The 13,922-nt window shown below is 41.5% G+C and overlaps 1 protein-coding gene across 2 annotated transcripts in view; it reads right to left on the bottom strand.

Annotated features, from left to right (window-relative positions):
* Positions 1-13,922, bottom strand: part of NAPB (NSF attachment protein beta) — a 37,926-nt gene that overhangs the window by 22,797 nt on the left and 1,207 nt on the right. Inside the window, exon 2 of one of the 2 annotated variants that reach the window (XM_036417783.2) lies at positions 3,111-3,190. In XM_036417783.2, coding sequence (XP_036273676.1) covers positions 3,111-3,190 — 80 coding nt within the window. Of the gene's footprint in view, positions 1-3,110; positions 3,191-13,922 lie in introns of those variants that run through there. The other variant, XM_045574858.1, reaches the window with a different exon arrangement.

Consider the following 13,922-nt stretch of genomic DNA (forward strand, 5'->3'; position numbering starts at 1 on the left):
CACAATTAAGAATATCACAAAACCTTTTGGTATTAAAAAAAACAAACAAAAAAAACACAATTCAAAACCTTACAGAAAATAGAATGAGATACCTAAGTACCCACTGCTGGTATTTCTGGGCAAGATTGAAAGCGTGCCCATGAAGTATTTAACCATCAGCATGGAAGAGAGAACCCTGCCCACCAGGCTTTAATGCTTCCTGGATGAATCATGAGGGGCTCCCAGGGGAGGGGCCAATGCCACTGCAAGGTTGTGGGTAGGCCCTTGAAGTACCTGGGCAGCAGCTAACTTCTAAGTGACAGTTCAGGAACATATCAGCTAGATGTGAGCTTTGATGGGCTCTGCCTCAGAAGAGTATAGTCAGAACGTGGATCTCCCAAGTAAAGTGCTCAGACTGGCTCCAGTTCCATGTGTTGGTCATTATCCTTATTACATGCAAATCTACCCTACAACTAATACCAGTAGTTTGGTATGTATGTTTAAATATTATCACTCCCTTTATACCCTACATCTTTCCTCTTCTACCAGTAACTTCATTTTCTGCAGTTTATCTATGCTGACTGTCCCAGAGCCACTGATGGTCCATCTTTCCTCACTGAGTATAATACCACGACTCCAGGCTCTCTAGGGCTGGCTCCATTCCCCCAGATAATATTAAATTTTGATTTTATCTTTTCATGCTCCAAAACTAATTGCTGGCTTACTTTTTCACTGAGCACTCATTCTAATCACTGCTAACAAATGCCAGCTCAATTTCCCCAAACTGAAAAGTGTATTTAAAAGAGCAGATATGACTAAAGTCATACAACTTCTCAAGCTAAATTTCTTCACCTGTAAAACTGGTCTAACACCTGCCAGGATGATCTCTCACAAACTCAGCATCAATCAAATTAGATTAATCTTTATACCTTTTAAAACTAGAGATGCAGTGGTATTACGATAACTACCACTGCTACGCAGAAATAATTTCATAGAATCTAATATTTAGCTATTTATTACATGAGTATCCTGAGCAGGTCCTGCAGGTATAGCAGAGATGGAACACCCTGGATTTCTATGGTTTGCATTCTAGTGAGGAGACAGCACATAATAAAAACACATACACAATATAAATTAGTAAACATTTTTTTCAATTAATTTTGCTAGGTAGTGGATTGCTGTCTTTAAAAGGATTGACCAGGGAAGACCTCACTGAGAAGACGATATTTGAAGGAGATAAACAGAATCGGCTATACTCTATTTTGAGGAAAGAGTGCCAGAAAGGGCTTTGAGGAGGGAGTGGAATGAATGAGGGGAGTGGGTAGGAGATGAGGTATGAGATAAAAAGAGTCAGTGATCAGAGATCAGGTAAGTCCTAGAAGACCACTGTTAAGGACTTTAGCTCTTATTTGACATAAGCTGATGTGTTTGAACGGAATTACTTAGGTGGTTCATAAAAACAGACTAGAAAAAAATGCAGAAGCTGAAAGATCAGAGTAGGCAAGAGATGATGGGGAGGGTAAATACAAAGCCTCTTTACATGTATTAATGTTAATAGCCTCTCTAAAATGGAATTTCCTTACGTTTATCTGATCACCAGATAAAATAAGCGGTCTTTTTAGATAAGAGCACTCTTTCTTTACTATTATTGCAGACCAAGGAACAAAACAAATGATGTAAATGCTAAGATAATATTCTCTTCTTTTTTTTTTTTCCCCCCCAGTACTTTAAAATTCAGGCATAAGTGTATTTTGAAAATACATAACATGGCCTTTTTATCTAGAACTAAACCTACAAAAAATCTTGTAAAGCCAGAAAAAGACCTTTCAGATTCATCTAGTTTAACAGCATTTTTTTCATTGAAATGATTTTTAAAAGCAAATGGGCAAACCAGCCTTAAACTTACAGAAAATTCTGTGTCAATTATCTAAAATAATCTGTTATAATAAAAGCATAATATGCTAATTAGACCAGACAGCTGGAAGACCTTCCGGACACAGCCAGAGCTGTGAGAATCAAGGCAAGCCTCTGTGGCTGCAAGGGCGGAGCCCCTTGCACGAATCCGTGCATCAGGCCTCTAGTATCTTAATAAAGCTGAGGGTGGAAGGAACAGGAAATGGGGAAATGAACTCACAGAGGGCGAGGACCCCAATGTAGGCCAGGGTGCAGAGAGCATAGCCCTGTTCTGGTTGAAGGCCATCTTCAGTTCACTAAAGAAATGCCCTACCAGGACAAGCCCCTTTTTCTAGGGACAGGGATAACTTTGTTTCTCAAGCAGTGTCAGAAAGAAACATCCCCTCTCAGACCAATGAAAATAATAATTGTTGATTTTGTTAGGTGTAATTTCACTGGGTAGAAAGCATGACTTTAAAACATGATAATAAGTCTGTTGGGGAATACATAAGTAACGCTCCTATTGTCACATTTCTCAGTGGAACCACAATCAATTATCACAGAGTTGTTCTCAGAGCAAGAAGTAGAAGTTCTCTACTAATGTTCTTGAAAAGAAAAGTAGGCATTTTTATTTATCTGATTTGTTTTCTTTCTTTTCTTTTTTTTTTTTTTAATATATACCCAATATTTTATTGATTTTTTTACAGAGAGGAAGGGAGAGGATAGAGAGCCAGAAACATCGATGAGAGAGGAACATCGACCAGCCGCCCCCTACACACTCCCCACTGGTTTCATTGAGTTTTACTACAACTTCCAATCTTTATGGCAATAGATTTATTTGAGTATATTAGTAAGAAGTAAAAATTACAGTTTGATCCTCAGTCAGGGCATATTTGAGAGGCAACCAATCTATGTATCTCTCATATTGATGTTTCTCTGTCTCTCCCTTCCTTCCTCTCTAAAGTAAAAAATAAATAAATAAATAAATAAATAAATATTAATACTAATACTAAAACAGACCCAGTCCTTACATTTAAATTTTATGTCAGGATTTCAACTTGATTCACTAAATCAAGGTCCTTTAATCCCAGTTCTTGGTGGCTGCACCAGTGATTCAGCACTGACACCTGGCTTGAGGCCAACAGTCTTATTCTAAGGGGACAGAAGTCATTTCCTCCTTCAAAATGACTTTTAAAGTATCTGCCTCAAAAGCAAGCAAACAAAAACTGTATACATACCACTCCAATTTTTAGCCATCTTGAACATATTTGCAGCTCTGGTGTACATTTCACAAGCCTCTTCTATTCTCGTGTTTCCTCTGAGAAAAATTTAAAAAAAGAAAGATTAAGTTTTTCTATAATAACCACCCATATCCCTAATCCTCAAATAATAATTATTTAATGAGCACATACTATGTACCAGCAGTATAGAATCCTAACAGCTGCTTAAAGAGGATACTCTTATTCCTATTTTCCAGGTGAGGAAACTAAGGCAAACAAAAATAAAGTAGCTAGCCTAAGGTTACATAGCAAGGATGCCCCAGATCTGGCTGACCACGGATCTTTACCCTTAATCAGAGTCCTTTCCATGCATGCAAACTAAAGTTTATATCAGTCTGAGAAATCAGAAATACCTTTTTCAGAGGAGATTAAAATTGGAAGGATAAAGACATCTTTACCAAGTTAATTTCTAACAGTTTGGTGCTATGTTTATTTAGATTAAAAATAAAAACAAAGCCTGAATCAAGAGCATATAAGAGTCACACTGCTCTGTGGCTAATATTACCTGTCAGCTGTGGCAGGGAGGAAGCCCTTCCCCAATGTGGAAGGAGCCTTTGGGTCCTGCCACTCATTGGTGTGGAAATGCGTTTTCTAATATCCTTAGAGGAGGGAACTCCACTGCTGCTTTCAGAACATTCCGTTCTAGAAAGTTCTTCACCAGACAGCTCATTACATTGAGGAACAGTTTTAGCTGCTTAGGAATTTCTTCTCACATAAAGACCAAAATAATACTCTATAACTTCCACCAATTTTCAAAACCAACCAAATTAACCTTGTTTTCACTAAGCACAGGCCCCTCAATTAAAGACGTTCCTCTATCTTATCTATGTTATAAACACAGAATAACCAGAGGAAAACCATGAGACAGCAGACTGTAACTGTGAAGTACATATGATGAGTAACTGAGAGTGAAGTATGGACAAAAGCACTAATAGCTCTAGCCAATTTGGCTTAGCGGATAGAGTGTTGGCCTGCAGAATTGAGTCCCAGGCTCAATTCCAGTCAAGGGCACCTGCCTAGGTTGTGGGCTCAATCCTCAGTAAGGGGTGTGCAGGAGGCAGTCAATCAATGATTCTCTCTCATCATTGATATTTCTAGCTCTTTCTCCCTCTCCCTTCCTCTCTGAAATCAATAAAAATATATTTTTTTAAAAAGACTGAGAGACAAGAAAGGTCAGGGCTGACCACAGTGAGCATGATATGAGCATGAATGAGGGCCTCTGCATATGCCAGGAACTCCAACAAGCTTCAAACTCCAGCTTACTGGTATGCAGTTCATTGCAGTTTGGCTGGTAGGCCCAGGTATGAATTATACCTTAGACAACAGTAACTACTAACCACCTGACTCTAGGCTAGTTCTTTAATTCTTAGAGCCTCTATTTTTGCATATGTAAACTGAGGATAATATTATCTATACCTCTGAGTTATTATGAGGATCAAAAGAACCCATAATTGCCATTGCAGGACTTGACCCAGAGTATGTACTCAATTAGTACAGTTATTATAATTGGATTTATGTACTGAAGGCATAAAATCCTTTAGGGATGTTTGTGCATCATCTGTACTAATAAAAGGGTAATATGCTAATTAGACAGGACATCTTCCAGACATCCTTCCGTACAAAGCCACGGTGGTGGGGGGCTGAGGCAGAGGCAGTTAGGGACAGTCAGGCAAGTAGGCAGAGTGATTAGGGGTGATCAGGCAGGCAAGCGAATGGCTTAATTAAAATATACTTCATCCTATTTAGGGGTGATGAGGCAGGAAGGCAGAGGCAGTTAGGGATGATGAGGCAGACAGGCAGAGGTGGTTAGGGGCAATCAGGCAGGCAGGCGAGCAGTTAGGGGTGATCAGGCAGGCAAAGTGGTTAGGAGCCAGTGGTCCCAGATTGCAAGAGGGAAGTCCAATTGCCGGTTTAGTCCTGCGGGACTGAGTCTAAACCAGCAGTCAGACATCCTCCGAGGAATCCTGGATTGCGCAAGGGTGCAGGCTGGGCTGAGAGATCCTCCACCCCCCATGCACAAATTTCATGCACTGAGCCTCTAGTTATTCATAATATTTTACAAGTAGAAACAACCAAATGTCCATCAACTGATAAATGAATAAATAAAATGTGGTATACACATACAGACATATAATTAGACAATAAAAAGGAATTAAGTCCTGATACATGATATAATGTGGATGAACCTTAAAAGCATTATATGTTAAGTGAAAGAAGCCAGCCACAAAAGAGCTCATATTGTACAATTCCACTTATACTAGAGGTCTGGTGCACAAATTTGTGCACAGGTAGGGTCCAGCCAGGGGGAGGGACCAAGGACGGTTGGCCAGCTGCAGCACGCATCATAGTGACCAGTTCAGTAGATTAGCTTTATATAGAGAGATAAAAGTTATAGAACAGCAAATCCATAAGGACAGAACACAGATTATTGGCTGCCTAGAGTGGGTGTGATGAAAAAAAAAAAAAAAAAGGCAGAGTTCCCTTTGGATTAAGAATATGTTCTAAAACTGCTGCAATGGTTACACAGCTCCATGAATACGCTAAAAATGATTAGTTTCTACATTTTTAATGTACCTATACACTTATATAAAAACCAAACAAAAATCTTTGGGGGCTATGTCATGCAGCGAATGACAGGATGGCAACAAGCCATACCACAAGTGAAAGTGAAGAATCATCAAAGCGTTTTCTCACTCACACCTCATACTCCTTTTCCTCCACTTCAAATCTACACTTATGTATTTTAAAAAACCACTTAACTAAGTTCCACAATGAAAAATTCCCAACATGAGAGTTTTCAATATTGACTATAGCTCTTTGGATCTAACAAAGGCTTGCTGTTTTCTTGTGTCTTGCTTTTCTAAAGTATACCAGGAATCTTTATAATTATAACACAATCATTCTTATTAAAGGTTTCCAAATAGAATTAGTTTAACTAAAATATACTTCATCCTATTATTTTCAGAGATAAAATACCTACACTATACCAGGTTTTATGCTGGATATTTCCACATTATGTCATTTCACTACTGCAATAATCATGAAAGACACTATATACATTTTAAAAAAGAGAAAACTGTATCTGGAGGTCCTGGCTTACCCAATTTCATTCAGCCAAGGTCAATGGTAAAACTAAACACCTGATTTCAAGTTTAGTGATTATTTAAGTGTGCTCAAGACCCTCACCTCTCTTAAAACATAAGAAATTTTGCCTGGGCCAGCGTGACACAGGGGTGGAGAGTGTCGACCTATGACCAGGAAGTCATGGTTGGATTCCAAGTCAGGAACATGCCTGCGCTGTGGGCTCAGTTTCCACTGGGGGACGTGCAAGAGGCAGCTGATGGATGATTCTTTCTCATCATAGATGTTTCTTCTCTCTCTCCCTCGCTCTTTCCTCTCTAAAATCAATAAATGTACATTAAAAAAAACACGTAGTATTTTTATTTTCAAAGTACTAAGTAACTTATCATAAAGATAACTTAAGTTTAAAATTTAACGAAAGAAAAGGACTTTTGGAATTATTTCAAATACCTATTCTTTTACATATGAAAGTTAATTTTTATAAGTTTTAAAGACAAATATTCAGAGTTCAAAATCAAATAATGCAACTGATTGTTATCCAGAGACCACATAGTGAGGTAGAAGAGTCTAGAAAACAGAAACAAGTTTCTGTGAGGGAATCTACATTATAAAGTGGATATAATGTATATAATGATACTAAATTGACATTAAGAAAGCTAAATTGGGCCAAATTGGCTATTTTTTGGTATTATGGTATCTTAACCTTGAAGAAGAAAACACTTTACCACCACGAAGAAAACAGTGACCAGCCTGAGCAAGAACCACCAGCACCAACCCCACCACCAAGCAGACAGCAGACTTTCCCCTTCCCTCCAGTTCCTGGGGCAAGGCTGACCTCCCTCCTCTTTCTGACCATGCTTATTCAGGAATTATTCATTGAGAGCAGTGTGTGCTAGCAAACACAGGAAATAACGTTCCTGCCCTTAATGCTAAGGAAAGAACATTAAACTTCAGGTTAGAAAAAATAGTGTCCAGCCCCCACCCGTGTTACGCTGAGGAAGCCTGGTCACAGCCATATGTTCCACCGACACAGCGAGGAGGGAGTTGTGTCTTGAGTCCTTGAAGGCAGCCTGTGAGTCCCTGCCTCTTCCCTGGGCCATCCTGTTCCTTCCCATTTAGAGGACTGGCAGGGAATCAGCTCAGGAAAATTACAGGCCCATTATTTCAGAGAGCTCAGATGGTATCTACACCGCAGATAAGTCATTTGAGTATTTGTTTTTTACTTTTATTGATTTCAGAGAGGAAGGAGAGGGAGAGAGATAGAAACAACAATAAGAGAGAATCACTGATTGGCTGCTTCTTGGCATGTCTCCCACTGGGGATCGAGCTTGCAACCCCAGGCACATGCCCTAGATGAGGAATCCAACCCAGGACCTTTCAGTCTGTAGGCCAATGCTCTATTTATTGAGCCAAACCAGCTAGGGCAAGTCATTTGTGCTTTAAAAACCAATTGATCATCAAATAATCTGAAGTCTTGTTTTTGCCATGTGAAACTAAATAAAGAAAACCTTATTTAAAATGGAGCTGGAAAGCCCTGAAAGAGGAATATCTTCCCACCCATGCCCTGGGGGAGCCGGCCCAGGGCTGGGCCCCAATGATCGCCTGTGGAGCAGGTAAGGGGAGGGCCCCAGACCAAGGTGGGGTGCCAGGCAGGGCTGCGGGGCTGTGAGGCTGAGGGCTTGAGCCAGGGCCGATCTCTGCAGGCCACCTGGAGGGACCCCACCCATGCATGGTTTGTGAACCGGGCCTCTAGCTAGAAATAAAAAACAGAACCCATTAGCCTATTAAGAGAAATACATTATAACCTAGAGGGTTTATTCAAGGACTACAAGGACAGTTCATTATGAGGAAATCCACGAAGTAACATATTAATAACAAAAGAGAAAAATCATGTTTTCTTCCATAGATACTGAAAAGGCCTTAAAAATGTAACTTCATTCAATACCTAATAAAAACATCTGTTAAGACAGGAATTGACAGATACTTCCTTACCATGAAAAAATATATACTTCAACCAAGAAAAGTAGTGATATATTAGATTTTAATTAAATACTGTTCTTACAATAAGCTCTATTTAAATACAGAAATAGCTAACATTCAGAAATTCTCTTACTAAGTTCCTTACTGTGAACTCTGTCAGTCACTGAAAAAAATTTTGAAGGTATAATTACTGATTTTATAATTATAAATTATAATTACTGATTTGATAATCTAATTAAATAATCACAAGTTAAAAGCATAAAAAGATTATAAGGTCTTATATAAGTAGGATAATCCTCTATCTTGGTTGTACGAACACCCTTGATTTATATCTATTTTCCTGATACCTCAAAAATATCACAGTTTGGCCAAGGCTGTGGTTTCAATACTTGATCAGGGCACATGCAAGAAGCAACAAATGGAACAACAAATCTATATCTGTCTGTCTCACTTCCTCTCTCTCTCTCTCTCTCTCTCAAATCAATCCATCAATCAATCCTAGTTTGGACAATATGTTTATGGCCACACTATAACCCACAGAATTAAGGAAATACAATCATATATATATATATTAATCCTTACCAGATCCTATTTTCCATTGGTTTTTAGAGAGAGGGAAAGACAGAGAGAAATATCAATGTGCGACAAACACATCGACTGGTTGCTTCTTGCATGTGCCTAACCAGGTCCTGGGCAGGGGAGGAGCCTGCAACCAACGTATGTATCCATGACCTGAATCGAACCTGGGACCCTCTGGTCCACAGGCCAAAGCTCTATCCACTCAGCCAAGCTGACTAGGGCGGGAAATATTTTTTAAAAAATTTAAAGTAGAATTGCAGCTTTACATGTTTTTTTACATATAAAAAGTAGTGTTTAGAAAATGAGAATTAATTTAGTATAATCAGGAAGTAAAGGAGATAATGCAAGGCCATCTAAGTTATGCTAAATTCATCATTTTTAGCACAATTGATAGATATTGTCTAAAATTAATAAATCAGCTCCACTGGTGTGGCTTTGTAGTTGAGCATCAGAATATGAATCAGGAGGTCATAGTTCAATTCCTGGTCAGGGCGCATGTTCAGGCTGCTGGCTTGATCCCCAAGAGGAGGCATGCAGGAAGCAGCCAATCAGTGATTCTCACTAATCATTGATGTTTTTCTCTCCCTCCCTCTCCCTTCTTTTCTGAAATCAGTAAAAAATATATCCTATCTAATAAGAGTAATATGCAAATTGACCATACCTCCATTATACCCAGAAGCCATACCCACCTGCCAATCACGAGTGAATATGCAAATAAGCCCAACCAAGATGGGGCAGCCACAGAGAGCAGGAGGGGAACTTGGGGGAATGGAGAAAGCCAAGCTTTCCGTCTGCCCTTGCCGGCCTAGGCCTCCACTCAATGCTAAAAAGTTTCAATGATAGAAGATAAGTAAATCCCAACAAAAATGGCAGCAGCCACGGAACTGGAGAGAGCAGGAAGCTAGGGTTGCCCCTGGCGATGCAGAAAGCCAAGCTTTCTGAACACCCTGGCCAGCCTAGGCCTCCACTCTAGGCTACAAAGTTTCAATTATAGAAGATAAATAAATCCCAGATACCAAGACCTCCGCTTGGGTTGCCTGGGGATGTGGCCAGCCTGCAAACCACCACAGGTCCCTCACCCAGGCCGTCCCACTCCCCAAGGGAACCCCCACCCTGATCTGGAACACCCTTCAGGGCAAACCAGCCAGCCCCCACCCATGCACCAGGCCTCTATCTTATCTAATAAAAGAGTAATATGCAGATTGACCATCACTGCAACACACAAGATTGCTACCCCCATGTGGTCAAAGATCCTGCTTCCATGTGGACACAAGATGGCCACCACAAGATGGCCAGCAGGGAAGGGGTGTTGAGAGGAACCAGGCCTGCAAGGGAGGGCAGCTGAGGGCGATCAGGCCTGCAGGGGAGGGCAGTTAGGGGTGACCAGGTCAGCAGAGGAGGGAAGTTGGGGGTGACTACGCCTGCAGGGCAGCTGCGGGGGGACCAGGCCTGCAGGGGAGGGCAGTTAGGGGCAAACAGGCTGGCAGGGGAGCAGTTAGGCATCAATCAGGCTGGCAGGGGAGTGGTTAGGGGGTGATCAGGCTGGCAGGCAGAAGCGGTTAGGGGCAATCAGGAAAGCAGGCAAGAGAGCAGTTGAGATCCAGTAGTCCTGGATTGTGAGAGGGATGTCCGACTGACCACCAGGATCAGGCCTAAACGGGCAGTCGGACATCCTTCGAGGAGTCCCAGGTTGGAGAGGGTGCAGGCTGGGCTGAGGGACACCCCCCCTCCCCCCCAAATGCACCAATTTCATGCACTGGGCCTCTAGTTTTAAAAAATAAAAATAAAAAGTCACTTCTAGGGAGTAATGTTTAGAAGAGAGAAAATTCAGGGAAATTTTTACTTTTCAACTGAAATCTTTCTGTATTCCTTGCATTTTTCTATCCTATATAGCTACTATATTTATAATAAACAGATGTTTAAGTAAAACAATGAAGTGACATGAACTCCCTTTCATGTTGTTTGCTCTTGAGAACCAGACAAAAGAGTAAGAAATAAATAAAAATAAAAATCAGCATTTGTATTAGCATTCACACATCCTCTCCACCAATACTCACTAAGTGCTTACTGCATACCATGTGCTGAGTGACGATATATAGAGCAAGAGCATATGGGACTTTTTTTGACCATCTAAAATGGAGTCACTGTCAGCCATGACAGTTATGTCAAGTGCTATGTCAAGACTAAGGTAAGGGGCTGTAACAGGAATGCCCTTAGGAGGGGACTGGAATGACCAAAGTCACAAGTCTAGATACTTGGATAAGGGCTCCATCTAGACACCAATATGAGTGGGACCTCCATCCCTTATCCTATATAATAAAACCCTAATATGCAAATCGACCAAACAATGGAACAAACAGTCACTCAACCCAGGAGCTGCCCCCTGGTGGTCAGGGTGCTCTCACAGGGGGAGCACCACTCGGCAGAAGTCGGGCTCATGGCTGGCGAATTCAGTGGCAGGAGCCTCTCCCGCCTCTGAGGCAGCGCTAAGGAGCAATGAGTCGAGTGGTAAGGAGCAGCAAGCAGGCAGGTGGTAAGAAGTGAGGGGTCCTGGACTACGAGAGAGATCCTGGACTGTGAGAGGGCGTAGGCCAGGCTGAAGAAAACCACTCCCCCTCCCCATGCACAAATTTCATGCACCAGGCCTCCAGTGGGCTATAAAAGCTCAGAGCTCTAACCACCCAGTCCTCGAGCTTGGTACCGTGGGTCATGCTCGGAGCCCTGCCAGACTTCCACTCCACTGGACATGTGCCACCGCTGTAGCCACCTGGCTTGAGAATGACACCTGCCTCTCCACCTGTGATGCTGCCAGTGACTGGGACTTGGTGCCAGATGCTTGCTCCGCTCACTTCTGTTGCATAAGCTCTCACTCTCTGTCTCCGTTATGTGTGTGATTCTATTGGCTTTTTAGGGAGGTCTCCCCTAATTAACCAACCAGTGATTCCTTTTCCCTGCTCCCTTGTTCACCACAATGAGGTATGCCGCAGTAATAAAATAAGACAGTCTCCCTAGGGGCTTACATTCTAGAGCCACACACAACCACTGGGTTATCCCTACTTTTTATAAACAAGTAATAAAAGCATGATGTGCTAATTAGACTGGACAGATGAATGACCTCCCAGATGTCCTTCCGGATGACCTTCCAGACAAAACCAGGGCTGCGAGGGCTGAGCTTCTTGCACAAATTTCGTGCATAGGGCCTCTAGTGAGAGAATAAATGGTGAACACTGCAAAAATGCAAACAGAAAAAAAGGCCAATCTGATGTGCACTCTGCAGTCTAGCCCCAATCTGGTCTCCTTGTAACAAGATGGAGAAAAATGAGAGGCCTTAGCCATCCAAAACTATTTTACTGACAAACCCAGGTTAAACGAAGCAGTTCATTTAGTGGGTAAGCCAGGCTGGGAACCTTTTTTCTCCCAAAGGCCACTTGGATATTAATAACATTTTCGGGCCATACAAAAGTATCAACTTAAAAATTAGCCTGCTAAATTGGTCAAACATTTAATTAACTCAACCATAATGCCCTGGTAGGGCCAGATCAAGTGATTTCACAGCCCGAGGGCCAGATGTTCCCTACCCCTGTTCTAAGCAGTTCATAAGATTCTAAATTGGAATTTAAAAATCAAGTACCAAATTCAATAGCTCACCCCTGGAAACATATAAAATGAAAACACTCCTCTTTTGCGGGCAGTTTTGCTATACTATGGTAACCCATTCAGAAAGAGTTTTAATTTAATTCCACAACTACAAAACACATCACTGCTGAACTGGCAGTCAAGAAGAAACACAAAACACCACTCACTAACTGGTTTCTTGTGAAGGTTGTATCTCCTTGGCATCTCTTTTTCTATGGGAGGGATGTGGGAAAGGAACACTGCCATCTCTAAAGCAAGCATGGGACTTGTGCCTTGCACACAAATAATACATGACTGATTTTTTCTTGGGAATATACAATGCATAGTTTAATTTAATTTTACTGAAAGCCACAAAAAGGAAGAGTGTAGAATAGTTCTGAGGACACAGTATGGCCACAAATATGGGTGGTGGATAAACAATTCGTGAAGAAGATGAACTCCTAATAAGGTTTTCATGTGTAGTTAAGACTCAGTGCACGATGTAAAATATCTGCCGAACGCTGAGCACATTTTAATGGCTGCCACATCCTCAAAACAGCATCACTTGTCCCTTTTAAAGCACGGGCTGGCCCTAGCCAGGTTTCTTAGTGGTTAGAGCGTGGGCCAGTGGACTCAAGGGTCTTTGGTTCCATTCAGGCAAAGGCATGATCCCCAGATCCTGTCCGGCTGCAACCGATCATCTCTCTCTCTCTCTCTCTCTCTCTCTCTCTCTCTCTCTCTCTCTCTCTCTCTCTCTCCTCCCCACCCCTACCCCGCGCTTCCACTCTCTAAAAATCAATGGAAAAAATATTAACAACAACAACAACAAAATTGATGATTACCAGCCAAGGAAAAATAGATGTTTCTTTCAAGACAAAAAAGCCTTAAAAAAAAAAAAAAGGCTTTTCAAAAGCCTTTTAGGATTAATGACAAGATTTGGCCTAGTTTCACAAAAACAATAATGCAGCACCTCTTTAAAAAATGTAATGTGTTCCCCGAAACAAGCATCAAGTGCTGTCATGCTTTTTTTTCTCCTGCCAATTACAAATTCTCTTCCAGGGAAGGACATCCTGGCTTGAAATATGCTGTGGCATTAAAACATCTCCTGACATGAGACACCAGGACATACATTTTATCTAAATAAATTTTCAACGTTTTCTGAATCAGAGAAAGGCGCTACTGTCTGGTGTTAGCACCAAGTGTTGGGCAGGGTTCCTAATGGATTTGTGGCCACTTTTAAAGGGGAACAAACTTAAAATTCATTATATTTCAAACTACACATTACATGAGGAATTTTGAACCCGGCTGGGATACATGCCCTCGGAAAGGAAAGGTTCTTGAGAACAGGAAGCTTCATCTTTCTGTATCTCTGCAGCCCACACTGCTGTGCACTGCGTGGAGCCTGCATTTGAGCAGTTCCCGGGGATGTGTCAACCACGGTTAAGTGCTATAACCTGAAGAATGAAGCTGGTAAAACAAGCAGATTCCAAACTGAACTTGTACAGAAATAAAACC

The sequence above is a fragment of the Pipistrellus kuhlii genome, unplaced genomic scaffold, assembly GCF_014108245.1.
Source record: "Pipistrellus kuhlii isolate mPipKuh1 unplaced genomic scaffold, mPipKuh1.p scaffold_m20_p_6, whole genome shotgun sequence".
Classification (NCBI taxonomy): domain Eukaryota; kingdom Metazoa; phylum Chordata; class Mammalia; order Chiroptera; family Vespertilionidae; genus Pipistrellus; species Pipistrellus kuhlii.